The sequence below is a fragment of the Fonsecaea pedrosoi genome, assembly GCF_000835455.1.
Source record: "Fonsecaea pedrosoi CBS 271.37 unplaced genomic scaffold supercont1.3, whole genome shotgun sequence".
NCBI classification, from domain to species: domain Eukaryota; kingdom Fungi; phylum Ascomycota; class Eurotiomycetes; order Chaetothyriales; family Herpotrichiellaceae; genus Fonsecaea; species Fonsecaea pedrosoi.
In genome coordinates this window covers 4,181,294-4,209,077 of record NW_013550613.1, presented here as the reverse complement: position 1 = coordinate 4,209,077, position 27,784 = coordinate 4,181,294, and the positions used below count along the sequence as shown (strand labels likewise).

Here is a 27,784-nt window from a genome sequence, read left to right as displayed (position 1 = left end):
CTCACTGGGTCGGCCGGTGCATCCATTTCCCCTCTGCTGCTGCAAGCTCCTAGAGGTAGGGATGTACTGGCTGACTGGTAAATTATATGATATCGCTTCGAAGGGGGGACTCTGCGGTTTCGCTGGATCATTTTTCCGGCCTTTGCTGCTCTGGAGGCCTCGTTGACTCCCTGACTCCCTGGTTCCCGTCCACTTACGGCAGGTACGCGGCAGAAGAAGCCCTACGTCATCAATTCATCTCGCCCTGGTGGCCCTTGCGCCATCATTGAACAAAGTCTCAGCCGCAGGGCGCTCACTGTGCCCTCTGTCATAGCCACTGATGAGAGATTCAAAAGGTCGCTGATTCTTTTATTCCTACGATCACGTCGCAGAATCTAGCTAATACACCTGAACCATCTGTCGGGCAGTGTATACACTCACTGCCTCCTTTTGCAAGTATAAGGATTCGCGACCTTTGAACCAGCCCCTCCAGCGCGATGGCATGACCCTTCGTACTGAGTACACCTGATAACCAGACCGATAGACTGGATTCGAAACCGTCGAGTCCTAATCACCACCACCATGGCCGATCCCGAAAACGGGCATCCGCCCGTCCAAGCCACGACCAACACCACTGAATACACGCCTCTGCTCCCGTCCGACCGACAGTTCATCTCTGCTCTCCATCAATCACAGGACTTTATCGCTTGCCACATCGTCAAGATACACGGCGAGGACAGCTCGGTGTGGAAGCTCCGCCACTCGCTGCAGCACTGGTTCTCGTCCAAATGGGGCCACTACTTTGTGATCCTCCTGGTCTCGGCCGACATATGCTGCATCTTTGCCGATTTCCTCATCAGCCTGCACATGTGCGAACATGCCGGGGAGGAAGGGTTCAACTTGAGAGCGTGGCAACGGGCAAACGACGTGCTTGGCTATGCGAGTCTGACCTTCTCGTGTCTGTTCATGGCGGAATTGCTGGGCAGTGTTTTTGCGTTTGGGTTCAGGTAATGAATGCCCTCTATATCTTCTTGACAGTCATCCGTTAACCTCAACACTTTTGGTGCAGGTACTTCAACAACTCGTTCCACATCTTCGATGCCCTCGTCATCATTGCCGCTTTCATCATCGACGTCCTGCTGCGCGGTCCGCTGGAAGAAGCCGGCTCCCTTGTCGTCGTCCTGCGGCTTTGGCGCGTATTCAAGATTATTGAGGAGTTCTCCTCGGGCGCCGAAGACGAAATCGCAGAACTGCAGGAGAAGATTGACGAGCTGGAGCAGGCCAGGGACGACGTCATGAAAGAAAACGAGCAGCTCAAGCACAGGCTGAGGGGTGGGTATAGAAATGCCGATGGGGATGGACATGTCGGGGACGGCTGATTGTGGAGTGGCAATGCTACTTCAACGCCCGAGGTCCGGATTCTAGAAGAAGGCAAGAATGGCTCTCTTCCGACGAAGAACTCACCGGTGTACACCATATTGCCGTACAAGTCACAGATGCAGTGGAAGCACCAGAATACCCCTAATGCAGCACAAGCGAGGAGTTTGTCGGCGAAATACACGGTCTGTTCGACGATCCACGGGTTTTGGTGTCCGCCTCTACGAACACACCTTTGTGTATAATGACCAACCACGTAATGAATTAGAAGGACATGATAACACGTATTGATACAATGAAGAGGAAAGATTTTCATTTCATTCTGGGGAGCTCTGAAGATGTATGTGTGTATGTAGCTTTGTTTTCGATACATTTGCAATTGTCTGTCGTCAACGAGCGCTGAGCCCGGCGGGGACATTTGAAACCTAAAGTCCACCCAGCCGTGATCGTGACCGTAATGGGGCATGTCCTCCAAGATGGGAAGATCCGAGCAAAAAAAAAAACAAGGAAAAACGACAGGGGAGAAAAAAACCAGGCCTATCCGACCGGCGTGGCGGTAGAGCATTCTGAGGCAATAGCCGGGACGACACCTTTTCTAGGTGAGTCGGTCAAGACCTGGCACGGTCGCACTCCTCGATGAACCGGTAGATGCCTTCAAGACCCTCGTAGCCGTTGTCGTGTCCATTGTTGAGTGAGTGGTCGGGATAACTTTCTCCTGCGGAGATGTTGTTCCGTGGCTGGAAAAAGTACATGGCGGCGACATCTTCGTCGTCATCTAGCAGTTCACTCTCGTGCAGGCTGGAATAGTCCCGCGGGCTGGACATCCAGGGGTTTTCGGCCAAGGGGTCGTCGATTATTTCAAACGCGTCGGGAGACTTGCTCGTGACTGAAATGTGCGAGAAGCCCTCAGAGGCACGTTTGGGAGGGGTCAGCATCTCCTGCCACTCCACGCGGTCTTTCTTGATGCGCTTGGCTGGTCGATCGCCGTAGCCACAGATGGAGTCCATGAAGCCTGCTTCACTGGCCGTCTTGCTGGGTGCAAAAGGGAACAACAATGCCATTTCCGTCCCGTTCCTTGCGTCAAAGTCCTCGTCTTGGCCAACCATGCCGCGCTTGATGTTGAGTTCCCGACACAGAGCCTCCACAGTATCTGCGTCGCAGCCAGGAAAGCGGACGCGGAGGGTCGTGCTATTATGCAAAACAATGGGGAGGTCGCCCAGTGTTGCCAAGTGCTTGAGATCGTTCATGACAGCCGCAAGGTCTTTCAACGCGCGGGCAAAATCAATCGAGAGGTTGGACATGAGCGTGACGTTGTTCAAGGTGTCTTGTTGGGCCTCGTAATCACAGGACGTGGTAGAAGGCGAGCGAGGGACACTGGCCAAGGGACCAATGGCGGTAATAGTGGGAGAAACCTTGAAGTCGATGAAAGACCCGGGTGCAGTCTTTGATGACATGTCCATGGTATGCCTGGCATCTTCTTGAAGGCTAGAAACGGCTCGGAATCGCTTCTCGCCAGTACGGGGATTGGCTCCATCGAAACGAGCTTTTTGTCCTGAGAGCCAGAAAGCTCGTACAGCCTGCGAGACATTGGTCACCACCTGTGCTTGCGCCGCAGGAGAGTGAGAGAAGTATCTGGCTCCACCGACTCGACCACCTCCTAGTCCATAGCCACCTGCATGACGGCATAGAGTGCCCCCAGTAAGGTTTGGTCGAAGGGTCGATGCGAAGGGAGCACGGCCAGTCAGTCGCCCTACCGCCGCAGCAGTGCGTGAGGAAGGATAGGATGCACGAGTCGGACGGGCTTTGGAACCAGACTGCGAAGAGTAGTGCCTGGTGTTGTTGAAACCGTGCAATTTTGTGCTGTACCAGCGGCTCTGGGTCTGCCGGATCTGCGCAAGGCGGTTGACGGGTTGTTGACGTTGAGAGACACGGGCGTAGGCAGGCTGGACGTCGGCCTCGAGTGGCTTGGTTGCCTGCGGGATCTTGTCACGAATAAACCTCCCCGTCTTCTCGGCAGCGAATTTGACCAGCCTCATGGCCTTGGAGACCAAGAGGTGTCCTCCCGACGACGCCATGATGTTTACCCACCAGGCGGATGGACACTTGTTGGCAGTGATGGAGGGGGAGGGATAGAGAAATAGGCAAGTAGGTCAAGTCATGATGTTGAACGTTGAAGTTGGGGTAAGAGATTCGCCACACAGAGGGGGTCGGATTGGATCGGGAGATGATTGGCTGGTGCCTTGAGGGCGTCAAAATATTTCTCCGACTCCGATGCTTGGCCTTGTCTTACATAAGCCACTGATGGCCATGCACGTGCCATGGCATGGCATTTACATACTTTGTGGTGCAATCTCATCTACTCTGATCGCTGCATGATAAGCTGGCGAGCTTTGCTGAAACGAGAGCGTGGTTGATCAAGCTCACAACACAAGTCAACAACACGCACGGGATCAGCCCCTTTTTCAATCCCTAGACTCTCGATAGACCAGATCGGTGGCGCACACGGCTGGGAGTTTGGCGAGTCTGGGAGTCAAAGTCGCGTCCACTTCTGGAGCTGGCACCGTAGCCCAGCACGCCAGCCAAACCATGAGGATAAGGCTGGGTTCGGTAATCTGCGACACGCACGACGCCTTCTTGACTTTTTGTCTCATGGAATTGACAGCGTCATGTGTCAAATCTCCCCTGGTCGCCCCCCTGCTTGCCGAGTCCCACGAGTCCTAATTCAGCCTCTTGTAAGCGAGAGTTGGGCTCAAACTGGTGTAGCGACAAACGCCAACACCAGTTGTCCGTCGTGTGGCTTCTCCGTGGGCCTGGCTCGATCAAGGCTGGCTTTGTTCGTCAGTCTTTTTTGTTCGTCTTGTGTTTGCCTATTCTCCCCCGCTCATGAAGCTTGCCGTCATCATCATATTCTCCTTCCTTTGTCTTTGTTCATTTTGCCTTTGGGTCTGCATGGGCTGGCTGCGCCAATCATGCATCTCATTTCCCGTGGCCCCCTCTAAACTCTTTTTTCTCAAATCCCAAGGCTGGAATTGCTTCCACAAACTCGATAGTTTCCTGCCCGGGTGGGGACATGGCTTGTCACTCACGAACAGCTCGAACAGCTCCCTGCAGCTTCAACACGGGCCAAAAAGTCTGCCTTTTCGTGTCGCTTGCTGAGTGGTCCCCGAACTGGCAATTCCTAGCCATTCCTGGCCATTCCTGGCCACGCCTCTGATCCACTGCTGGGACTTTCGCTTCTCCTTTCACCTTCTAGTCGCTCTTAGGAACGCCATTTCCCACCCCCAGAATCTTCCCTCGCGGCCTCTCTCAGCCGCATGGCATCCAGAAGGTTGGATCGTCGAATGATTTCACGTACCCCCTTGCTTGTCGTCTTCCCCTTTCAAGCATGGTTTTCTTGGTGGACCCCGATTCCACTGTCAACGTGGCTAACTAGGATTGAGTCCCGAGAATGGGTTGGGCTAACAAGGTTCCTCTTCTCGTCCACACCGATGTTGATTCATGGCCTAGAAGCACGGGCTCGTGTTCTTTTGGCCCAGCCTAATGAAAGCAAAAAGTTCAAGAAGGCACCTGTTCCCAAGCTTCTTCTCCTCTGTTATCAGACCTTCACTGTTGCTCTTGTTCTTGACATATGCTGCTCAAATACCTCTGAAGGAGTCTCTGTTCTCATATACCCCAGGGATCTCGTAAACAAACAGTACACAAAACGTCATGGAGCAACTATGTGCTCTCTCCTCGCACAACCCGCGGTGCTTTGCTTCTAAGCCTCAGCCTCAGCCTCAATCTCAACCCCAACCTCAACCCCAACCTCAACCCCAACCAGAGACGCCCTCTCAATCCGCTGCGAGACTACTATTTAAATCACACTGGAAACTGAACACAGAGTCATCCCGCGAGGAGCCCAGATTACGGAGGGTGCTGGGCCATGTATCAGTCTACGACCGAACACGGACCTTTACAAACCAAACACAGCAGACACATCAGCCAGCTGCGGCAGAAACAACAAGACCCGAATCAGACGAGCTCTCGGAATACATCCAACACCAAGTACCTTCGTTCAAGGAATTCCAGGCCGCGCTCGAAGCCCAATTGGCGACGATTGCACAGATCAGAGCCGCGGCGGCACAATACAGCAATGCTGAGGAGTATGGCAGTGGCGAAGAAGATGACAGCGACTATGACAGCTGCGACGGCGAATGGTCTGACAACGAGGACACCTCAGCCGAAAGCGACGACAGCAGCTGCACCGACTACGAGAGCGAGGGCCAACGGTCCGAGTGCTCCAGTCCCACCTTCGACTCGGTGCACGCCAAGTATGACACGCAGGACCAAGAGGAAGATATATGGGCCATTCGCCCTCTGATACCCCTTGTCAGCACCCGCTCCGCAGCAGCTTCGGCTACGGGGTAGGTGCTTGGGTAGGGCTGAGATTCTCTTTGGGGAAACCCATGCTGGCCACTGGCCACTACATGTACCGAGTACTCGCTACTCGTATCTTTTTTTTTTCAGCTTCTCGTATCTGTCGTTCTTGGCGCGGAGTTTTGATGGGTTTGGGGTTTGGAGATTCGCGCTTGGGTTTGTCTCGAGCCAAGCGGACACATGGGAAACAAAAGCGCATGTTACTGGATGGACAGATGGAACCTTTCTTTGTTTTTCAGAATTTGGGGGCCTTTGCCCCGTGTGATACCCAAAAAGGTGTAACCTGGAACTATATACAAGGTGAAATGAATTCTCTGGTCTGGTGCTCGTCAAATAGCTGGACGACGCACACACACAACACACAATATCGCTGCCGACTCTCTTAGTCGTGCATTTCGGGATTTTTGTCTTGCCGTCTTGTTCCCCATGAGAATCCTGCCTTTCTGTCGATCTTCTTTTTCAAAATGCCCGAAAGATCGTATATAACTGACCACTGCGGGGAAGCTTCTTCGATTCATCTGTCGCCATAACTCCACACGGGCCGCTGTGCCCAGATAACCCGCTCCCTCGAGAAGAAACATTCGAAACGCCTTTCTTTATTACACCGTTATGTCCTGTTATCATCTTCTGGAATGAGCCACACTCTAGTGCTTGTTGCCCAACGTCCGGTTATATTCTGAGCTCTCGGCGAACCATTTGGTGCTGTCGAGGGTCGAGTTCCGCTTGGAGAAGCGATTGGCCATCCGTCCACCTGATCTGGCAGCCTGGAGAGGAACATCCTTGTTAGCCTTGACTCTTGGCAGAAGAAAGACAGACTGTGTATGTTACGCGTCAAGCTTGGGGAGGAGGGAGAAAGTTTAAAACAAAGAAGCATTCGTGGGTAAGGAACCCCTCAAGGTTCGGTAAGACTTACCCCATAAGCCACAGCACCTGCAGTTCCAACAGTCGCCACGGTGAAGATCCCTCTCATGAATTGTCTGTCCTTGGGGGACATGCTGGGGTGGGCTTGATGTGATACGGCTGTCGAAGCATATCGAGCAGGGGAGGTGAGGCGAGGGCCCATGGCCATGACAGAGCGTCGTGAGATGATTTGACGAATAGCGTTCATCTTGGCGGTTTGATGTTGTTGGTTGCGTAGAGTAGTAAAACTTGGGGAAAGGAAGACTTTGTTCTGGCTTTTTGTTTTGGAGCTCTCACAGAGGAATTGCAAGGTTGAGTTGAGTTGTTTGTTGGTGTGACCTACCGTGATTCCATCGCAGGCTCATGACGAGGTTTTAACTGTTGCGATCTGGTTGCTCTGGCCAGGCACAGATTTACTTGCCCGACTTCATCCATTGGTGGTGGACAGCATAAAGTGTGGTTACTCTGCAGCCATCAGCACACGGCAATCGATCTTCAGGAACCCAGAACTCAAAAGAACACTGGTATGTTGTGTGATCGCATCACCAGTTCGCAGGTAAAGAGGTCGAGTTCTCTGGTGACAGGCACAAAAGGTGATCGACGACGGCGGCCTCCGAGCCATGCCACAACGGGAGACTGGTCTTTCACGCTCTGGACAGGGAGATGCGCAGGATCCAAGGCTGAAGGGGGCTGAAAGGGGAGTAGGATGGGAGAGAGAAGTGAGTGGTTGATCCAACGGCAGAGGAAGAATCAAGCCCCACAGAGATGGCGCAGATGGTCAGGCCACGAAGATTTATTCCCGTCATAAACAAAGCATTTCACTTTATTTTGCGGTGTTATAGCCGTCATTACAAATTCCATCGACCTGTCTCATGCCCGGGAGTCTGGAACAATCTCCGCGTGGGTCCAGACCCGTCCGGTAATTTTTCCACGTACTGCAGGTACCGCTACCGAGGCGCAGCATCAATTCTCACACTATTAGTGGTCCACATAATACAGCTAACAGCTTGGCGATACAACTGCTGGGAGGCGTGGTGTGACCGAGGGGCTCTTACTCACCCTCTGGCAGCGCCAACTCTACCCGAACACCCTTCTCTGCGCTCCTGACTGGAATTCTCCGGATTTGGTGTGCCGAGTTCCCAACGTCGTCACTCGACTTACTTCTTCTACAACAAACACCAAAATCTCCACCGCTGTCTAAATTCCCTCTTAACACCGTCATTGTGGCCTGACATTCTCCTGCCCTCGAACACTACCCGCCCCAGGTCGCCCGCAATCACTCCGTTTAGTGCTGAACGACGGTCGCAATCGGGCTGAAGCGAGGACAGCGCCGACAAAAGACTGGTAGACAAACCTCCGAGTCAGCGCTTGGTGGATTGATTCGGCCATCGCGAGACGGTAATCTTTCGGACCTCGAAGGTCCTGTTGTATGAAGAAAGCCTCTGAAACCAAAGGAAACCAACGGGACAGCAAGGCAAAGTAGTCATGTCGGTGGACGCAATGCCCTTTCGGCAGCTGTTCCACCAGCAGGACGGCTCTCCTGACTTTGACGGACAACCTGCATTTCAAACTCTGCATCCCCAGCTGGCCATGGTCGTCCCCGACTCGATTGATTTCACGGGGTGGCATGAGATGGACTTCACCACTGCTCCGCTCACTACCACTGCTTCGTCACGGGGGACACTGCACTCACACCAACCCCTCGACCAAAAATACTCGACCGCCATGGACAGAGATCAGGATCCGTTGGCGTATCTTCACTCTTCCAATCACCGCCAGGGGTCGACGGGTAGCCTGATGACCTCTTCTTCCCATCAACAGTCTCCCGAGGCACGACGATCCTCAGGAGACATGTACTCTAACACCCAATATTCCTACTCTCAGCTTCTCAACATGGAGGCAAATCTTCCACCCATGGATCAGTCGAGGCTCAGCTCACGCGCTGATGACGATGCAACTATGCTAAACAACGACAACAGTCTCACGACAACATTATCACCTTCAGACTCTGTCAACACCACCCGCTCCATGAGTAACTTGGATCCTATCGCTGCTTCGATAGCATCCAAGACGGATTCAACCGAAAAGCTCTGTCCTCTCATCGCAGGCCAAGTAGACAGCTGCCAGCCACAACGCTGCGGCCCTGACGCCCCTTGCATGAACTTCACCACTCTACCACCGATTGAGGAGTGCACCTCCGTCCCCTGCATCACGGGGTCGACGACCTCGCCCAGTGAGACCATGATCAGCAACGACAGCATGTCTGTCGAGCTACATCAGCCGCCCAGGTTGAGCTCGAGGACAAACACCAGCACTTCTCGTTCTTCAGCCACCCGACGCTCATCAAGTTCCACCACTGCAACCACCGAGCTGCCTGACACTGTCCCTCTACCTCCTCGAAGAACTTCGGCTACCAACGCCCGCCGTCAAAACCGAACCAGTCCGACCATGACCACAGCTGCGTCATTGGCCTCGGATGACGAGGACGAAGAACAGCCGACTGCGAAGTCCACTGCTCCATCCAAGGCGGATGCCAAACAACGAGCCAAACAAGCACACTCACTCGTGGAACGCAAGTACCGCGAAAACCTCAATGCCAAAATCTCCCAGCTGCACAACACCCTCCAAGCATCTCATTACGGGCCCAAAGTGGGCGAGGATGGCGAGATCGAAGCCGCGAACTCGGCCAGCGGTCTCCCTCCACCGAAGGTGCGCAAGAGCGATGTGCTGACCGAGGCCATGAACTATGTCAATCAGACTGAAGTCGAAATGCGACACATGGAAAACGAAATCCACAGATTGACCGAAAGAGTTCGGGTATTGGAGAAGCTAGTGCGTTGCGAGGACTGCAGTCTGCTGAAGCAGATGGTGAATCTTCAGGTTCAAGCGGTCTAAATTGCAGAAAACAAGGGGGAATTTGTGAAAGTATTCCCAGGATTCTATTAGGAGTACCGGCGTTTGTGACGTGGGGTGGCCAGGCCAGAGAGCCACGAGAGCCATGATGGCGGCCTTGAGTTCTTTTCCTGGATGAAGTTCTCTTGATGATTTTCAACTGCAAAGAAATGAAGTGGTCCGCGACCAATTGTGCAATTGTCCTTGTTAGATGTCGCGCTTATCTTGGGAAACCAAAATGACCTGTTGAGAATGAGAATACCAAAGTACGAGTACCTTGCTGCCCACCGACTCGTATGAATAAGCGGGATGGAGAGCTACGTTTGATCAGTGTATATACATACATACCATACTCATGATATATGTTACCTAAGTACTTGGAGACGAGTTTATGAGGAATTATACCATGTAATACCGAGGACATGAACATTGCATATATACAAGTACACCGATTTGATTTGACACGACTCCCTTTACCATATATGTCGTGACCGGGTACACCTGGATGTATTTATTCATTTAATTACTGTTTACCAGAGTCATGTAGTTCTCTCCCACGATCATGGCGTTATCTGTACCGAGGACTCGCTAGATTATCTCTCTATCTCCCTCGTCGATAGCTATGCAGGTATCTTCCAGTTCGACGAGCGTACAAATGTACAATGGACAGTGTACAGTGTATAATATCTCATCTCTCTCGAGTCCCCTTTTGCGCCGTGTTGGCGAATTGAGTCCCCTGCTTGTTCTCCGCCTTGGAAAATGAGTAGATAAGTACTCGGTGCATGAATCGCATTCTCACCATCACCACCACAATCATGATTACGATCACAACCAGGTAAGTAGCAGGTGGTAGGCAGCAGGTGGTAAGTAGTAGGATACGATACCTATGTAGATAATGTGAGATTACCTACGAGGTACGGGTGCGGGTACGAGTTCGAGTATGTCATAGAGTGTCCTAAAGCGCAACGGTGCATACTTGTAGTCATATGAGTAGCGCTGACAGACGGGGGAAACGAAATTGCCCATGGTACGAGGTACTTGGTGCGATTAGAGTAGAAGGTCCGAGTAGAGGGTTCTTGTACGTACAATCTTGTACCTAGGAGTTATGCCCTTGCACGTGCGAAGTACGAGGTAATAATATAATTATTACCGCCGTCCATTCCATTCCTGGCTCGGCGTGTTTGACGTGTTTCAACTGCAGCGTAGAATCTGACCAACTCGCCAGGGTACTAGGTATTATGCAAAGCATGCAATTACCGAGTATGGTAGCCTGAAATTGGACTGTATTACGCGCATCATCTATATACGTTCGTTCGGTACGTATGTACTTGTGTGACAAAATAACCAAAAAAAAGTTTTTGATCCTCCGGATATGAGACGGGGGGTAAAAAGGAAAAATGATGGAGCTTCTTTCTAGCCCTCTCGAGATCAGAGTCAGAGACCGCAACTGTAACTGAACCAGCCGCCCTTTGCGCACATAACCGCAAGCAAAGTCTTCCTTCTCTTTTCTTTTCTATCGGTGGACAGGTGGACAGGTGGACAGGTGTGGATTGAACAAATCTTTTCTGGACCTTCCTTACTCAATCTCAATCCTCACGCCCGCACCTTTCAGGGCCTCCATGTCCTCCAGACTCCGCTTGGGCAGGTCGATGCGCAGCAGGCCGCCGTCGAGCCGGGCCTTGAGCTCCTTCATCTCGACGTCCTCGGGCAGGGTGAAGGTGCGGCGCCACGCGCCCACGCGCCGCTCCGACAGCAGGATCGTGGGCGTCACGTCCGCCAATGCCTCCTCGTCGAGCGTCTCGTGCGACTTTTCGCGCTGCAGGGGCCCGCCGTCAGTCTCTTCCTGAGGCTGTGGGTTGACATAAGAGAGAAAGTGTTAGGTTATTTGGTGTTTCGAGTGGTCTTTTTGGTAGAGAAATGGAGAAGGGAGAGGAGGGGGCAGGTGGGAATGGGGTTATGTGTTGTGAAGGTAGGAGAAGATAGGGAATTGTGTAAGGGAAAACAAAACGTACCTTGCCGTGGCCGGTCTCGGTGGCCCATCCATCGCCCTCGCCCTCCCACACCTTCTTTCCTTCTCCTTGGTCCAGCAGTCCGATGTTTCTGGGCCGGCTGGCCACGCCCTGCACCAGCAATGTGTGCGGGCTCATCCACGTAATCACCAAGTCGCTCTTGTTCTCCTCGGTGACGCCGGGAACCTCGATCTCAATGTGGTACGCGCGCACGGTCTCGCGGATATCCGTGGCCGGGGCGAAGGCGGTGCCTGACTTGGGCGCCGACACGCTGCTGGGCGCGTGCGGTCCCTTGAAGTGCGACTGCAGCGTCGCGTGGTGCAGCGACGTGCGCGGGAACTGGAAGTGCGACGGCTGCGACGGGTGTGGCTGCACCGGGTGTTCTGGGTGGCCGAGGGCGGCCGAGACTGGGTCCGTCTCGACGAGGCGGATGATGTAGTTTGAGGGAACCGAGTACGGAAGGCCGGCCATGATTGCTTTTGTTTGTTTGTGGCTGTTACTTTTGTAGTGGTGTTTTGTGATCTCTTTTGTATCTTGTCTTTCCGGCGAGGACTTGGAGAAAGTCTGATTCGAACTCTTCGATCGGTACTTGTAACCTGTACTTGTAGTGGTTTCTTTTCCGGAGGAATGGGTTCAAAAAGAAAGTAGTGGAGACAAAAAGAGTTGATCACAAGCCGGATCAAGGGAATCTTCCAAAACCTCTACCTTGGTATTTTTCCTTTTCCAATGGAATTCTTATCTCAATGGTGTCGAGATGAACTTTTAAGTACTCGTAGTCAAAAGAGCGAAGGTGTCTGGGTTTTATAGATCTACCAAAGCAGGTCAGCAAGGTTTCAATGGGACGGAGACGGGGGAATTACCACTCTTGTACTTGTGACGAGAGTAATTGCGTGCCTGCTCTTGCTCTTCCCTACACCCGGATCAATTGGATCGTTGTGTTGAATCCAAACATGTGGCCAGCAAGCTTGTCCTCATCGGCCCAGTCGACCCCGAACCCAGCGACCGTGACCCGTTGATCGACGCCGTCACCGTCTGATGTCTTTGAGGAGAGAAAACCGCCCAACCACACGTGAGGACGGGCTTGCATGCGTCTCTTCCCACCCCCGCCATTCCTCAGGAGGCATGGGATTGCGCACAAAAAGGGTATTCCGCTCGATGCTTAGACGGCCATGACTGGATCGTTGACACACCTTTGGACCACTGAACTGTGCCCCGCCCCTGCATGTCGCTCGATGTTCCATCATACGATGGTCCACTGAGGGACTAAGGCTCTCGCCTATAGCGGCACCCGGCGGGACAAGGTTTGCAGTAAGATCTCATGATGAGGAATTGGATCGATGCGGGGAAAAGGGGAAAAAGCCTCTTTTACTAGGAAAGCGGTACGAGGCATTACTTACTCAGTTACCACTACTACCAAGTCCTGGGCTGTGCTGCAGGAAGGGATTGATTCTAACCAAGCTGCCAGGCCAATGCTGAGTCCTCAACGTCGGTTTGACTTTTACGATGATAAGGATTCAGTCGGTCGCGTCTGGCCAAATTAGATAATCCGGTACCCCGTGCCGCAGATGGTCCCGTATTTCGCTCAGTTCGGAGACTCCCAAGAAAGAGAGGTGCTGTCTGTGCTCAGTAAGGTGTCTTTGTTACCCAGCGTACTTGTAATGAATGGATAGCAAACACGCGCACAAGCACTGCTGCCAGCGCCTTAGTGAGATATGCACGACATGGAGTTTCTCAGCAAAGCATCATAAGCACGTGGGACAAAGGGAAAGTCACTCACTCAGATGTCAGATGGTGGTGTGATGATTTTTTTTTGGGTTGATGGGCCTAGCGAGGACAAGGGATGTTCGCTTAGTTACTGGTGTTGGGGGGCCCCATCGCTATTGCAGATCCGGTGCTTTTGTGGGTTTGCCCATCGGAGCTAATGAGGCCGAGCCCTTCAGACCGCCCCTTGGGTCCAGAGCCTTGCACAGCCTTGCGGCATATACCGCGCAAGTACAAGTACCATACTACTAGATAGGTACTTGTAGAATACCATGGTGATGCCGAACAAGTGTCGATAATAGATTGTCGCATACGTCCAACACTTGATATTGAACCATATAGTCTACATACTCGGACTTGTACTTGTACGTATACTTGTATAAGAGATACTATCACATGGAGGTAAGAGTACTTTTACAAGTCTTTGCAGTCATAGTTCTCAACCTTTGATATTTCATCTAAAAAACAGTTGTCTGAATGAGGATTCAGTTTTCCGGGGAAGTAGAAAGGCCCGCCCCTTCCCTCCAACCGTCATTACTCGTACTTGCTCCCAGCCTTTCGTAGAGCCGTAGTGGGGTTTCCCCTGGTGCCCAATGGTGTCCCTTATGACCCTGGTGTCCGTAGTTTCCCAACCAAACGCCTTGTGCCGCCTGAAATTACGATACACGGGCTTTTTGCACTAAATAAGATCCTCATTCCTCCCCCCAAAAAACCATCGTGGAGTCATGTCGTAACTGTTGGTCACATGCTCCTTTCATCGCTTTCTTCAGAGATGGTTATTCCGTGCCTTCATGTCTGAGATGAGTTCGGCGTGCATGATGCTGGCCAGTTGGTTCGCGGCGCCCTCTTCGAGGCTCAACTTCCGCCGTGTCAGGGCGGGCTCTCCAACAAGACCGTATCTCTCTTCCAAGTTTTCTTCTGGAAGGACAGTCTGGCAGTTGCATTTGTTGTGGTGGTGGCCGTAGTGATGGCTCTGAGCCGCTTCCTTGACCGTCATCTGCACCGGCGACACGGTTCCACTTTTGTGGTGTTCTTGGGCGACGACGCCGACGGGGCAGAGACACGAATGTCGTCGTTTGTGATGGGGTGATGGTGGAGGAGTGAGATCTTTGGGCATGTGGATGTCGGGGCAGAATCCGTCCCATTCCTCCTCGCTTGAGGAGCATTCGTGGTCGAGTGGAAAGCGGATTTCTTGTGACGGACGTCGAAGGTGGCATCGGGTGCACAGATGTGGCCCTGCTCCGCTAGCCGAAGACAGTCTTCTTAGAAGCGGATGAAGTGGCTGGTCTGCTATTGTCAGTGTCTGTAACAAAACGTCCCAGCATGGGGTGCGAACATACTCGGAGATTGAGACCTCTCGGAACCGTCCGCCCTTGGGCGAGAGGGGAGGGACGTGGATGAAAACATCCCATTGAATTGATCGTATTGGACCATTTCGGACAATTGTTCAACAAGGTGTAGTAGTGGGTTGACCTTGAAGTGATGTGATTGAGGACTTTGTGATAATGTTCTGGCTGTTTGTTTGGATTGGTAGAGTGGTGAAAGAAAAGGGGACTTGAAGACCTGGTTTCTCATCGCATTTTATGGACTCGATAATCCACGGTATGGGCAAAGCAAAAGGGTTCCGCTCCGCTGATCAGGCTCGTTTCCCGGTCCAGACAGCTGAGTGGTCGGGAGGATCCTTCGATATGCAGTGTATCTGGTGACGGCCGGGACACTATGAGAAGGATTGGGTAATGGTGGTGGGCACCTGATCGATCAACCCACCAAAAATTCCCTGGGCGTCGGGGCGGGAGTCCCTATGAGACGCAGTCACCCCTAACTCGATGGGGGATTCTAGGCGTGGCCATTAAGGAGGAAGCTCTAGTGGACTCTAAAATCTCCTAGAAGCCCCTAAAAGCCTCCCTGTATGCCCCGGAAGCCGCCGCGGTCGAGACCTCTAGAGGCTTCGGTGGCTGCTTAGGTGCCTCTCGGCACGACTTCAGCCCAAAACACCGATCCACTTGTTTCTTGTTTCCCGTTTCGCCGTCACGCCACATTTGACTTCGTGCACTGCAAATGGCTCTTGGGTGGTCATGCACTGCGTCAGATCTTTTGTTGACAGATACGCAGGATCAAACTCTTGGTAAGCGCCGTTGCCATAGTCTGGTATTCGAGATCTCAATGACCATATTCGACAGAACAGGACAACAGCGTCGGTACGATGTGAAATCATCTCAGCAGATGGACGACGACTGCTAAGTTTTGGTCTACATTGTCAGCATGATACGAGTTCCTGCTGGTACAAGGACAATATTTCCAAGCGAGAGTCGATCTATGAGGTTGTGGTGAATGCTGCTGGATATCACGCGTGACAATGCTACTGGCTTCCAATCCCTTTCCGAGGCATCTTGGATCTAGTGTTGAACAACGACGGCAAGGGTATCGAACAGAATACAAGTGACGCAGGAGGAGCAAGCTTGCGTCCTTTTCCCGTCCGTCTGTGTCAGAAAGCTCTGGATGCAGTCACCTCGAGACCGTCCGTGGTCTGCTCAATGACCTAGAAAATGGTCAAGGAGGAACCTCGCAGACATCGGCAATGCTTGGTGCGTGGTAGCCTGGACATAACCCCGCAAACCCACACAACAACTCATGGGTAGCGGTTTTGTTCTCGTCCCAGAAGGCCGGGATCAGCGGCGCACCGTTGCACGCGGTAGGTGCATCCCGCGCCTAAGGGGGATGGGGGGATTCGTAAGTTTTCACCTCCTTGAAGCGAAACCCGACGCCGTCTCCTGATCTCTCAGACAAGTTTACGAGGTGTTGATCTCAGATCTTTCTTTCATCGTCTCCAGTTCTGGCTGTGATAGGGCAACACATGCTTGGAGGACGCCGGTGCTTGACACTCCACTGTTTTGTCAATACCTCGAGGATTCCCGGCCGATTTCCTTCCAGGACGTCTGTTCGAAACGCCTCTGACGGCATGGCGCTATGTCGGCCGCTCATTGTATCACAATCGACAGGTGTTTCTTTACTGAGAGACTCTTTCGGTGGGTTGGTGAGACCGAGAAGGGACAAGAAGGATGAGATGTTCGATCTTGCAGTGTGCAGCCATAACAGGTGATTCATTCAGCTTCTCTGGCCTCAACCCGAGCCCGAGCTTCGCCGGCCCACCATTTTTGCTTTGTCATTCCTTTCCTTTTGACGGATAATATTTCCTGTTCAACCACATGGGTCGAGGAAATAACGCAACCGTTTGTCGAGGGTTCTCGACGTTGAGCAGTAAGAAGGGTGAAGCCGAGATATGGAATGATCTCCTGGTGCATATGCCGTGGTAGTGCTCCGGATTGTTTAATTATGCACACTCTACAACGTCTGTCACTGCACGAGCAATCCTTGCTCATCGACCACATTTTGTGCCAACAAAACTTCGACTTGAGAACTGGAACAAGTACGGATGCGCGTCTTGGGGAATCGGGACTCGGCACCAACGAGCAACATTGAGCATCTCACGCTCCAGGATCACGCTTGATGATTTTTCACCTGTAGTATAGCTATCCAGATTTGTGCTTATGCATTGTGTTCCCAGACATGACTTGCACATACTTGTATACTCTGTGCAATGAGTACAACCACAACGACAAGTATGGTGGGTGGTGAAATGGATCCTCTCTTGTGAGGCATATATCCCTTTTTGGTCAAGGTCGATTTATCACTACCAGCATAAACTCATTGATTGGAGGAAACTACTCTAGATGCCAACTCACATTGCCTATTACAGTTACTCTCCCTCCAGGAAGTACAAGTAAGTGTCCAAGTTCAGAGTCCGAGGACTCGTTTTGTCTTATACGAGTAGTACTTGCATTGCAAGTGGTTCTACTTGACAAATGTATTTGGTACCTATTACTGTACCTCGGTATGCTCCGTCAACCAAGAATTCGGAACAAATACTCAAAACACCAATTCAAACAAGGAACATTTAGTTTTTGATTTTGAAAATGGATGTTTTTTTATTACAGGACCAACCACGGAGAACTATCTGAAGAACTAGAGACTAGAAATCCGTTCGCTGATTGATGCTATTTTGTCGCTTTGTTACACCCTTTGTCGGTTTTTTGAGATCCCAGAACTAGAAGCTAGAAACTGCACGCCCAAACACCATTCATGCAGCTCATGAGAAGGAATGTCATTTCGAAGTCGTCACACTTTGGAGTTTTTGTTGGAGGTAAAGGAGTGTGGGTGGAGGTCGTAAAGCAAGCAGGAGTCGGACTGTCACTTGTGGATGTCGATGTGTTGGCTGGAGGACAGTGCTAGAGGGAGAGAGGTTGTCGGATTGTGTCGAGGAAGCAGCTAAGGTTAGATTTTTCGAGGTTGGTGTTCTTGGTTGCTAGAGCTCCGTGGAAAATCCTGCCCTCGTTGTTGATCTGTGTCGTCCCTTTACTCCTGGCTGATTTCGATCCTCTTGGCCGACTTGGCCTTTTGCAGCTTGGGGACCACGATGCTCAGAATGCCGTTCTTCATGCTGGCCTTGACTCTCTCGTGGTCGACTGGGTTGGGGAAGGAGAAGGAACGCGCGAATTCACCCACGCTGCGCTCCGACACCCAGTAAGTGTGCTGGGGCTCCGACTTTGCGACCTCCTTGGAACCCGTGGTGGCCACTTCTTTGCTGCCGGATGCGGCGGCTTCTTCTTTCTTGCCCTCGCCGCCGGCGGTAGCGCTGGGTTTGCTGCCTTCTTCTCTAAAGCTCTCGGTTCGGCCCTTCACGGTGAGGGTCTGTTCGTCGGCAAACTCGATGATGACATCCTTTTGGTCGATGCCGGGCAGCTCGCCCTCGAGGATGTAGCTGTCCTTGGCTTCCTTGACGTCGAACTTGGGCGCAAAGGTCCGGGATGCGTTGTCAGACAGCTTCTGAAGCTCGGAGAAGGTGTCGTTGAAGAGGTTGAAGAATGGTCCCAACTCGGAGCGGTAGGGACCGAATGAGGATGGGATGCGCGGGAAGAGAGCCATGTTTCTTGTTTGAGTTCGCTTTGGCTTGGTGACGTGCGAGATTGTTGGAGTAACTCGGTGTGGAAGTCTTCGAAGGGTATTAGACATGAAGTGTTTTGATGTTCTGATCTGGTCTGCTGAAAGACTGTCTGATGAGGGAGAGATGAGGTATGATTTATAGACCTGAGGTCCCTAGGTTTGTATCATAGAGGGTGGAACTCATCTTGACAACACCCCAGGATGTCGAAATATGCAGAAATGGCGTGAGATTTCTAGAGAGTTCAGTCGATTCCGCTTTTGGATTCTCGAACTTTTGTCACTTCCATTTGTAGAATGGTGCTGCCTACTCTGAGGCGACAAGGCCCCGCAATGTTGGTTGGTGACCTGACGATCACGGTTGGGCAAAGTCATAGAAACCCATCATGTGAAAAGGAGAATCAATGCAGAATGCAGCGTCATTACAAGTATTGACCCATAGATGTGTCTGGAAATTTCGGGCACTGGTTCGCAGGGGCCACAGTAAGTTCTAGGTCGTGGCTGGGCGGGCAGCTTCCCCGCACAGCCCCTTCCAGGCACACTCTCGGGCATCAACCGCCTATTGGGCAGGGTATCAACGGCACTGGCTTGCAGGACGCCACGAAAGGACACCATGTGGGACACTCTTCCGGTCATTACAATCGAGAATCATCGAGAATACCGCCTGCATCAAGACGACCTTCAGCCTACGCCCATCCAACATCAAACAAACAGGAATTCAGCGGAAGTTGACAGAAACAATGTCGAATCTATTACAATTCATTTCTCCTGTTGTTGGCTCGCATCCCTGCTTTCTTCACCTTCGAGCCAATCTGATAGTCGACAGCATTCTCCGCAGGGTTCCCGTTGTCAAACTACTTACGAACAATGGCCCACTGCGCTAATGGTCGACGCCTGTCCTCTACCCGAACCTACATACCACCTCCCCGTCTCGCTACCTGCATAGGGCACTGTGTTGCCTCCTTCCGACGGCCAAGCACAGGACAGAAACAAGACCAGACGTCTACGTTTGCCCACGAATCGTCATACCTGGGGTACACTGAAGCACGCCCATCCTCCTAGCTTCAGTCTGTCTGTTGTCGTGCCACTCCTCCTCCCTCTAGTCCTATGCCTCGTTTCCTTTACTGGGCTACGGTTGTCCACTTTTCTTCTTTTTCTTCCATATTCTAGCCGTGTCGGGAACTGTCGTTTCTCTAGAACAACAGTTATGATGAGGATCAAATGGAAGCTGCCGTCACACTACCTGTACTTGTATGGGGCTGCCGTCCCCAGTCGTGGCAAATGTTCATGAAATGAGGTGATGGCTTCTGTATCGCGGAGTTGCTGGGCGGTGAGCCGGATAGGGTAGTGGCGACGTGTCTGGCGCAGAATGGAACACATGGAGCAGTATCGACTACGACAAATGGCGAGACAAGGGATGGAGATTGAATGCCCAGCCTTGAAGTGTCTGTTCATTGACCTCACGGAAGAGATGGAGGCGGACTCCACTACCGAAAGGACAAAGCTTCAGCCGCCACCAAGGTCAAGAAGTACTCCGCCAGACAAGGCGCCTGGGGCAGAACAGGCAGTCGCGGTAACACAGCTCGTGGTGAGTCCGGTCCGCTACGGATGAGCTTGTGGAATTCTCGAGTAGCTGAGCTGCTTGTCATCTGCTTCGAGAACGGTCGATGACGACTCAAGGGCGGCACAGATCATGCTACTTGTAGGAAGAAGATTGGGTCAACACGGCACAAGGCCTTGGAAAGTGACAAAATGAGGTAAACGTGCTTGTCCTCGTACCAAGTATGTACTTGGTAGTATCGAGTACAAGTACATCAGCGAGGGTTGAGGACAAGGAAGCTTGAGTCAATTGAAAGATTCTATCAGGAGACAAATTGTATTCGATACCAAGTAACCAGGTTGATCTACATCCCTACCTAAAGAGGTATTCGTGCATGTGATACTGTACCCTTTACTTATAGATGAGAATGCTGCGAGTAAAAGATTCTTTTCGATAGAATTCATTGTAATTAGTACTGGTACTCGTAACTGAGCGCTATCACAAACAGCCTCGCCAGGATGGCTTTTATCCAACTTGACTTGATGTCGGACTTCGTAGAAAATCCAAACCCACCATCAGGGTCTCGTGCGTCGTCCCGCCGGTGTAATCGGCGTAGCTTCAAATATCTTCGCTCAACGCACCACACAAAAGTCTGGAAATGTGCTTCGGGAAATACAAGGAACAAGTAGTTGCAGGACTCGCTTCGATTCGTGAATGTCTCCCGCCCCGGATCCGTTAGTTCTCGGTGTCTTCTGGGAAGGATCCTAGACCTGGCCAACCACTTTGAGTGTCGTGGCTCTTCTTGCTGGCCTGGGATATGGTTGATGGTCTCCTTGGCGGCTCAGACTCCTTTGCCTTTGGCACTGAATCTTGTCTGGATGTCGACGGAGCACCTGAGTCGGTGGATGCTGTGCGGAGACTTTCCCTTCTGGGAGCTTCGGAGGCGCTTGAGTAAGTACCAAGACCTGGCCAACCCCAGCTATCTTCGGCCTCGTGGGAATGTTCACCCATATTGTTCTCATTGAGTTTAGACGAGGCCACAGCCTGCAAGGACGGACTGAGCGAGCCGTTGTTGCCCGATTCCCCATTTGCGGAGACGGGGTTTTGGTCTTGAGCTTGGCTCGCGCCAGGGAGCTTCTCATGTTCATGGGCAAGCGAGTGCCGGATTGAGTCCATGATGTGACTCAGCTTTGAGTCACGCCTATGATGTGTCTCTTCAGCGACCGGATTCTCGGTGCCGGCCGGGGTGTCTGAGTGGTGGTGGCCGAGTGGGTTCCAGGTCATTTTAGTCATTGTGTCGTGGGGTTTCTGGTTGCCAATAGTTGCTTTGGCGGTTATCAATTCGATTGCAGTAGTAGATGTGTTTTGGTTCTGTGCTTGATAGATAGCGAACGATAACTAGGCTTGAAAAATGGTGAGAGCCAAGTCCTTTTATATGGAAAACTCTATCAATGTAAAGAAGCAATAACACGCGGTAGGATTGGGTATATCACGCGGTCTGAACAATGACGGATTCGGCTAAATGAAACCATGATCTACATCACGTACAGCTCCAAGTACCGGCATTGAAAAAAACGCATCACGTTACCGGGCATTGCAGCGACATCACACCACGGATACGCCGAGCACTCGGCGGCTATGCCCGAAATCGCGCAAAAGAGGGAATTTCATTCCGTAACTCACCAATCATGAGACTTGGTCAGAATGTAGAGCCAAATGAAAAGATGGATCGTCAGATGGACCAGCAGATCCGAATAACACAGAAGACGATGAGAACAAACATGAAGGGAAGTGAGAAGCAAAGAGGACGGAAGGGATGACGCTCGATACTTGTACCTACCTCCAGTGGAAGGTTCGCCGAGACACTTATTATGTCAGCAACTTCAAATGACAGAATGACAGGTGCAACTCGGCATCTCATGACATTCTGTACAACCACCAAAAGGGAAACCGAACAACATCACCTCATTTCAAAACACATATCCTGCTCGCATGTGGTAAGCTTCACTCGTCACTCCATGCTAAAGTCATGTTGCTTCAAAGGAAGCAGGTCATGGTAAGTGGCAGATATTCATGCTGCACAATCTAGCAGGAGTTGGATATTGAGGAATATCCCCCGTTACTAGGAGACATGTCGTTGAGCAAGATGAGATGAGTCTGGAAATCTCACAGAGTGCTAACGCAAGAACTTATACCTTCGCAGTGGCAGCGCCACCAGCCTAATTCTCCGACCCCTGACTAGATCAATGTGCGCCCCAATGCGCGATTACGACGACATCTCCTGCTCGTCACTGGGTACGGCCTTAACAAGGTTTTGAAAATGAATGTGGTCCTATCTTGCATAAACATGGCTTTATGATGCCCTAGGAAGGGTTTGCCAACGGTCTATGCCCCTGTTGGCTTCGTTTTGACGCGGCTTCTACCTATTTCGTGGCTCTTGTGAGGCTAGATTGCACCCAGACGCTCCTTACAGCCATGCATGGCGACTTTAACCAATCGCCCAAAGTCCTTCTTGCTCACGAGTCCTGAACATAACTCATACGGATTCGTACAGCCGTCTTCTTACTGCACTACCTCCGTCATCAGATCCTCCGGCCACCGTGGGGCGTCTTTACCGTTGCCTCTGGTGCCTACATTATAACCTAGCTGAACCTGGTCGTCGTCAAATTTGATGATTGGTTTGATTGTACGCACGACGGCATCGATGGCTTTGCTCGGCCTATCTTCAAAAAAAGACGGATGGAGGATTTGGCTGTTCTTCATGAGCATTCCCATATACCGAGGGATGAGGTAGTTCATGTTGTGGTAACACCTGATGACCCAGTAAGTTTAGTGCCAATTTCCTTTTGGGAGTGCAAGGGATCGCGTCAAGAAAACTCACCGGAAGACTTGGTTTCCGTTCCTCTTCCAGACGTCCTGCCAGACGGGCTCGGGGTACTCTCCCACGGAATCTGCCAGCCATTGGTTGTAATAGTTCAGTGCGACATCCACCTTGAAACTACCACCTTCCTCTGCACGCCTCATCAAAGCGCTCAAGATCCCCGTCACTCCGGCAATGCCTGTCATATAGTCACTATTGGGGAAGACAGGAGTAACGGCCTCGTTGTTCTTCAAACCCATAGCTTTGCCAAAGCCGGCAGAAATCCCCACGCATGCATCGCTGATCTGCTGCCATCCCGAGCGGTATGACCAAGGACCGTTCCAGCCGTAACAGTTCTCCCGAACCGAGATGATGCCACGTTCCCGATCTTTGACCAAGTCGATGATCCCCTGTTGGCCGAAGCCATACTTATCGAGCACACCCGGCCGATAGCCTTGAACTACGACATCTGCTTCTTTTATTAGATTTCGGAGCTTTTCTTTTCCCTCTTCGGTCTTCAGGTCGAGACTGCATTGCCATTTGCCCCAGGAGAGGTCAACGTGTAGCCCACTGAAATCTACAAGATTCGGGGAGGTAACGCGCATGACACTTGCCCCCAGTTCGGCCAGACCCCTAGTCACAGCTGGTGCGGCAATAACACGTGTCAGGTCGATGACTTTGAGCCCAGCTAGAGGTCTGGCTGCCGAAGTCTGAGGAGTCGACGGCCACCAAGAAGGCTTCTGCGCAGGATTCGGGGCTGTATGGATCTCGAAGAGCCCGACATGCGCATTTGCCTTGCCGTGTTCAGTGGCTCGGAAGGAGTCCACGGTCTCTGCTATCACCCCGGCTTGCTTATAGACGTCGGATGCGAGGTGCTGCATCTCGGCCGAATCGATGGTGGCCAACTTCTCAATGAAGGGCTGCATCGCCTCCTCCCAGGTCTTGAGCTCAGGTCGATCTTCAGGGAAGCCGATGCTATCGAGCGTCGGCTTTGGATTCATGCTCCCGTGCAAGTGAAAATAGCGACCATCTTTCGTCTGGTAGATATTGGTCACGCAAGACCTGTACAAACTCGATGCCATTTTATGGAAGTCGTAGTTGGGGATTATGTCGTCCAACTTGTCGATATTCTTGGACATGGAGATGGTGCGGTCCGTGTCCGGGTGAATCTGCCAGAGAAGCGTCGACATGAAGAACAGCTGGGCATGGTCCGTATTGATCTCGGCCCCTGTGAGTTTCACGTTGTATTTGCGCTTCACCAGCGCGTAGACGATGCATGCTTCAAAGGCCTTCAGACTCGCCGCAGACTCGGCAAAACGCCAATTGATGGGGATCGAGGGAAGGTCGGTGCCCTTGAAGGTGATGCGCGATGCGAATTCATGAGCTTCCCGAGGAATGTCCTTTGCGATCTTGGGATTCTCCAGCAATGCGCTGGTCAACAGCTTCTTGGACTCAGCAGGGACGGAATAGGACGATATGACATCCGATGGCGCGGCATCGACGCTACCCATGTTGGCCGTTTGTTAACCGTGTCCGGTCCGTGGTCGAAACCCAATTTCCAAAGACAGAAAGGGCTTTAAAGAAGATGGGTGGTAGAGGTGAAAGAGACTATACAAGTTCTGTCATGGACGTATCTATTACTCTCACCGATGCAGTGGGATGTCTTTCTCGAAACGATCTCTCCTCGACGACCACAGGCACAGGGAACCTCGGATCAGCGACGATGCCAAAAGTACCTCTAGAGAGGCGGTTCGCAGGGCCCCTTGTATCTGACTCGAATTCATGGAATAACCCCCGTCGCTCCGTCCCCACCATCACCAAGTGGAGAGGGGTAGAAAGAGGGACCCGGGGGACGGCGAGAACATGATTGGTATTCTACGAGTCAGCGCTCACGAAGCCGAGGAGTAGAACCACCAGAACCGCCGATCCCTTCAGTTGGTGCCTCGGAATACCTCAAGAGGTAGATTCAGACGCTGTCGGAATAGCGGCATCACACCTATACGACCAAGAAGGATTGTGTCGTCGTCATGAAGACAACAACTACGCTTCTTACATCTTTGTGGACAAGGAGAAAGTCTCCCATTTTCGACTGAACGACATCCTAGACGACAGCCTATTGTCAGGACTGCCTCAGCGTCTACTTGGCAATAGGAAGCCAAGTCGAGAACTACACTTTGGACTCAGATTTCGAGAGGAGTCTGAGTTGACACATCCACCATTTGCCAACTATCTTGATTCGGAGTTTGTAGTGTGTTCAACTTCCATCTACCAAGATGGGCGATCCAGGACCAGGCTCGACACCCGCGACTCGACCCTGTCGGATTGCCAACTGCTCCGGAGCACGTGGCGATCCAGGGTACCAGATGCGGCGCCAGGCCACTTATGGACCTGTCGACTTCATCACTGGCGACTACCTCGCCGAGATGAATCTGGCCGAAAATGCAGAGAAGATGGCAGCGGGTAAGCATGATGGCTGGGAACCGACCGCCTGGGACGGCCTTGAGCAGACACTAGATGTCATCAAGGAGAAAGGAATCCGGATCATTATTAACGGTGGAGCATTGAATCCAAAGGGTTTGGCGAAGAAGGCGCAGAAATTCGCCAATGACCGAGGTCTGGACCTGAAGATCGCCTATGTGTACGGTGATGACTTGGTCGAGGAAGTCAGAACCAGTCTCGAGAAGACAGGTAAACTGCCACAGCACCTGGACGGAGAGAACGACAAAGTCTCGCTGGCAGAACACGCGACAGACTTATTGGACACCAAGGGGAAGCCTATCGTGAGTGCAAATGCATACCTAGGTGCACGAGCCATTGTCAAAGGCCTCGAGCTAGGTGCCGATGTCATTATTTGCGGAAGAGTTGCAGACGCGTCCCCAGTCATCGGAGCAGCTTGGTACTGGCACAAGTGGTCGGATACAGATTACGACCGACTGGCCGGAGCACTAGTGGCAGGGCATCTGATCGAATGTTCGGCCTATGCGACAGGGTCGAATTTCGCGGGCTTCGACGAGTACCCTCTTGAGACTTTTGTGGATCTCTCATTCGGGATAGCAGAGATTGCGGATGACGGGACCTCGGTCATCACCAAGCACGACGGGACCAAGGGCCTTGTCAATGAAGACAACATGAAGTGTCAGTTCTTATACGAGCTTCAGGGAGGCACATACCTGAACTCGGATGTCTCTGCCGACACGACAAACATCAAAATCGAGCAAGTCGGCAAGGACAGAGTCAAGCTGTCGAACATTAGAGGATATCCACCTCCTCCCACCACGAAGTTGGCTATCTTTTACCATGGAGGTTACGAAGCACAGATACTCACCAACGCTACCGGGTATGCAACAGCTGAGAAATGGAAGCTCTACGAGATGCAGATGCGGCATGCTCTCAAAGAGAGGGGTCTCATTGATCAGTACCAGCTGCTGGACTTCCAGATCCTAGGAACTCCACAGGCGAACCCGAGATCGCAGTTCTCCAGCACCACGTACTGCAGACTGTTCATCCAGGCCGACACGGAGGCCGCCATATATGGACTGTTGAAAGTGATGAGCGAGATCGGGATGCAGCATTTCTCGGGCTTCCATCTCTCTCTGGACCTCCGAACTGCACTTCCAAAGTCTTACCTCGCTTTCTACCCGGCTCTGTACCCGCAGAACGATTTGAAAGAGGGCGTGGCCATCCTGGCCGCCGACGGAACAGATGCGCAAACTGCAGACGCCGGCCATCCTCCACAGTATCAGAAACTAGCACCTCGTGAAAATTACGAGACCGCACATCCCGTCGACCTTGCCTCCTTTGGACCCACGCGCAAAGCGCGTCTCGGAGATGTGGCCCTCGCCCGTTCAGGAGATAAGGGAGCGAACATCAACTTTGGCATCTTCGTCCGTCGCCCTGAGCACTACCCCTGGCTGCAGACGTTCATGACGCGGGCTCGACTGCAAGAGCTCATGGGCGACGACTGGAGGGACGACTTTTTCATCGAGAGGATGGAGTTTCCACATATCTGGGCCGTGCATTTTGTCATCTATGGACCCTTGGGCCGAGGTGTGAGTAGCTGTCGCTTGTTGGACGCCTTGGGCAAGGGTTTTGCGGACTACATTCGGGACAAGGTGGTGGATGTACCGGAAAAGATCTTGGACGAGGCCGCTGCTGTCAAGAAGGAAAGGAGGAGCATGTTGTGAAGGGGCATGAGGGAGAGGGAGCCACTCGTGGCACGGTAGCATATCTTTTGGGCTACTACTTTTACTCCTAGCAGATACTGCGTAACATGTCTAGGGAATGATTCCTGTTTTGGTTATCTTCTTCCCTTGACCGGGTCAAACCCCCGATCGTTGTTGGGGGCAGTACCGAGTATTTTGATAGTGCGTCCCAAAATTGCGCATTGATTGCCTAGGTAATTGCTATTTCTGTGATTACTAGCCATGCGTGCATGTGCTCATGTGTTGAATTCTGCATCACATCTGGACCGCGAGGCTGTGATTGGATTGTTTGTTTATGCAAGCTAGTGACCCACATGATCGGATCATCTCTTTTCCGTGTACAGATTTTCTCTAAGCCGAGGCTCATGAGGCTGTCGCCACATGCACTTCCACTTCCATATTGGATTGATGTCAGTGGCGCTTCGAGAAAGATCTTTTTTGTCTCTTATCGTATTTCGTATTTTCCACGTCTAACTTTGTCATGCCATGCGCATCTTGGGTACCACAGAAACCCCTTGGCACCGAGACATGGCCGATCACAGGCAGCGCAAGCTGACACCAGATCAGCCCTTGAAAGGCTTGCCTGCAGCCTGGCTTTTTGTATCCCCCGTGCCCCCTTGAAAGATGAAAGCTTTTCGGCACGATTCTTCCGAGGTGCGCGATATGAAAAGGACGGCGCCGAAAGGCATGTCGTTTTGGGGCCCGATGTCCGATCTTTGCCAATTTACCAACGGCAACGCCGATGTTGTCCAGCGCAGATTCTTCTCGATACGGCCTTATCAGGTTGAACACTGGCACGGCGCTGCTGGTCCAAGATTTGACTGTGGAGTTTGGATAGAAGGTTTGAAGT

The 27,784-nt window shown here is 52.1% G+C and overlaps 11 protein-coding genes across 11 annotated transcripts; 4 read left to right on the top strand and 7 right to left on the bottom strand.

Moving 5' to 3' along the window:
• Positions 1-561: 561 nt before the first annotated feature.
• On the top strand, positions 562-1,358 carry Z517_05458 (uncharacterized protein; the record flags this gene model as incomplete). Its single annotated transcript, XM_013430785.1, has 2 exons — positions 562-986; positions 1,049-1,358. The coding sequence occupies 2 exons, from the start codon at positions 562-564 to the stop codon at positions 1,356-1,358; spliced, it is 735 nt and encodes a 244-aa protein (XP_013286239.1).
• A 606-nt stretch (positions 1,359-1,964) lies between these two features.
• Positions 1,965-3,431, bottom strand: Z517_05457 (uncharacterized protein; the record flags this gene model as incomplete). The annotated part of the gene is made up of 1 exon (XM_013430784.1): positions 1,965-3,431. One exon carries the CDS (start codon positions 3,429-3,431, stop codon positions 1,965-1,967), a length of 1,467 nt encoding a protein of 488 aa, XP_013286238.1.
• Positions 3,432-5,064: 1,633 nt separating this feature from the next.
• On the top strand, positions 5,065-5,763 carry Z517_05456 (uncharacterized protein; the record flags this gene model as incomplete). The annotated part of the gene is made up of 1 exon (XM_013430783.1): positions 5,065-5,763. One exon carries the CDS (start codon positions 5,065-5,067, stop codon positions 5,761-5,763), a length of 699 nt encoding a protein of 232 aa, XP_013286237.1.
• A 653-nt stretch (positions 5,764-6,416) lies between these two features.
• Positions 6,417-6,880, bottom strand: Z517_05455 (uncharacterized protein; the record flags this gene model as incomplete). The annotated part of the gene is made up of 2 exons (XM_013430782.1): positions 6,417-6,536; positions 6,686-6,880. 2 exons carry the CDS (start codon positions 6,878-6,880, stop codon positions 6,417-6,419), a joined length of 315 nt encoding a protein of 104 aa, XP_013286236.1.
• Positions 6,881-8,157: 1,277 nt separating this feature from the next.
• On the top strand, positions 8,158-9,567 carry Z517_05454 (uncharacterized protein; the record flags this gene model as incomplete). Its single annotated transcript, XM_013430781.1, has 1 exon — positions 8,158-9,567. The coding sequence occupies one exon, from the start codon at positions 8,158-8,160 to the stop codon at positions 9,565-9,567; it is 1,410 nt and encodes a 469-aa protein (XP_013286235.1).
• A 1,573-nt stretch (positions 9,568-11,140) lies between these two features.
• Z517_05453 (uncharacterized protein) lies at positions 11,141-12,044 on the bottom strand (the record flags this gene model as incomplete). Its single annotated transcript, XM_013430780.1, has 2 exons — positions 11,141-11,380; positions 11,577-12,044. 2 exons carry the CDS (start codon positions 12,042-12,044, stop codon positions 11,141-11,143), a joined length of 708 nt encoding a protein of 235 aa, XP_013286234.1.
• A 2,056-nt stretch (positions 12,045-14,100) lies between these two features.
• Z517_05452 (uncharacterized protein) lies at positions 14,101-14,768 on the bottom strand (the record flags this gene model as incomplete). The annotated part of the gene is made up of 2 exons (XM_013430779.1): positions 14,101-14,621; positions 14,675-14,768. The coding sequence occupies 2 exons, from the start codon at positions 14,766-14,768 to the stop codon at positions 14,101-14,103; spliced, it is 615 nt and encodes a 204-aa protein (XP_013286233.1).
• Positions 14,769-17,747: 2,979 nt separating this feature from the next.
• Z517_05451 (uncharacterized protein) lies at positions 17,748-18,317 on the bottom strand (the record flags this gene model as incomplete). The annotated part of the gene is made up of 1 exon (XM_013430778.1): positions 17,748-18,317. One exon carries the CDS (start codon positions 18,315-18,317, stop codon positions 17,748-17,750), a length of 570 nt encoding a protein of 189 aa, XP_013286232.1.
• Positions 18,318-20,607: 2,290 nt separating this feature from the next.
• Positions 20,608-21,165, bottom strand: Z517_05450 (uncharacterized protein; the record flags this gene model as incomplete). The annotated part of the gene is made up of 1 exon (XM_013430777.1): positions 20,608-21,165. The coding sequence occupies one exon, from the start codon at positions 21,163-21,165 to the stop codon at positions 20,608-20,610; it is 558 nt and encodes a 185-aa protein (XP_013286231.1).
• A 1,269-nt stretch (positions 21,166-22,434) lies between these two features.
• On the bottom strand, positions 22,435-24,243 carry Z517_05449 (uncharacterized protein; the record flags this gene model as incomplete). The annotated part of the gene is made up of 2 exons (XM_013430776.1): positions 22,435-22,684; positions 22,754-24,243. 2 exons carry the CDS (start codon positions 24,241-24,243, stop codon positions 22,435-22,437), a joined length of 1,740 nt encoding a protein of 579 aa, XP_013286230.1.
• Positions 24,244-25,005: 762 nt separating this feature from the next.
• Positions 25,006-26,916, top strand: Z517_05448 (uncharacterized protein; the record flags this gene model as incomplete). Its single annotated transcript, XM_013430775.1, has 1 exon — positions 25,006-26,916. One exon carries the CDS (start codon positions 25,006-25,008, stop codon positions 26,914-26,916), a length of 1,911 nt encoding a protein of 636 aa, XP_013286229.1.
• Positions 26,917-27,784: the final 868 nt, after the last annotated feature.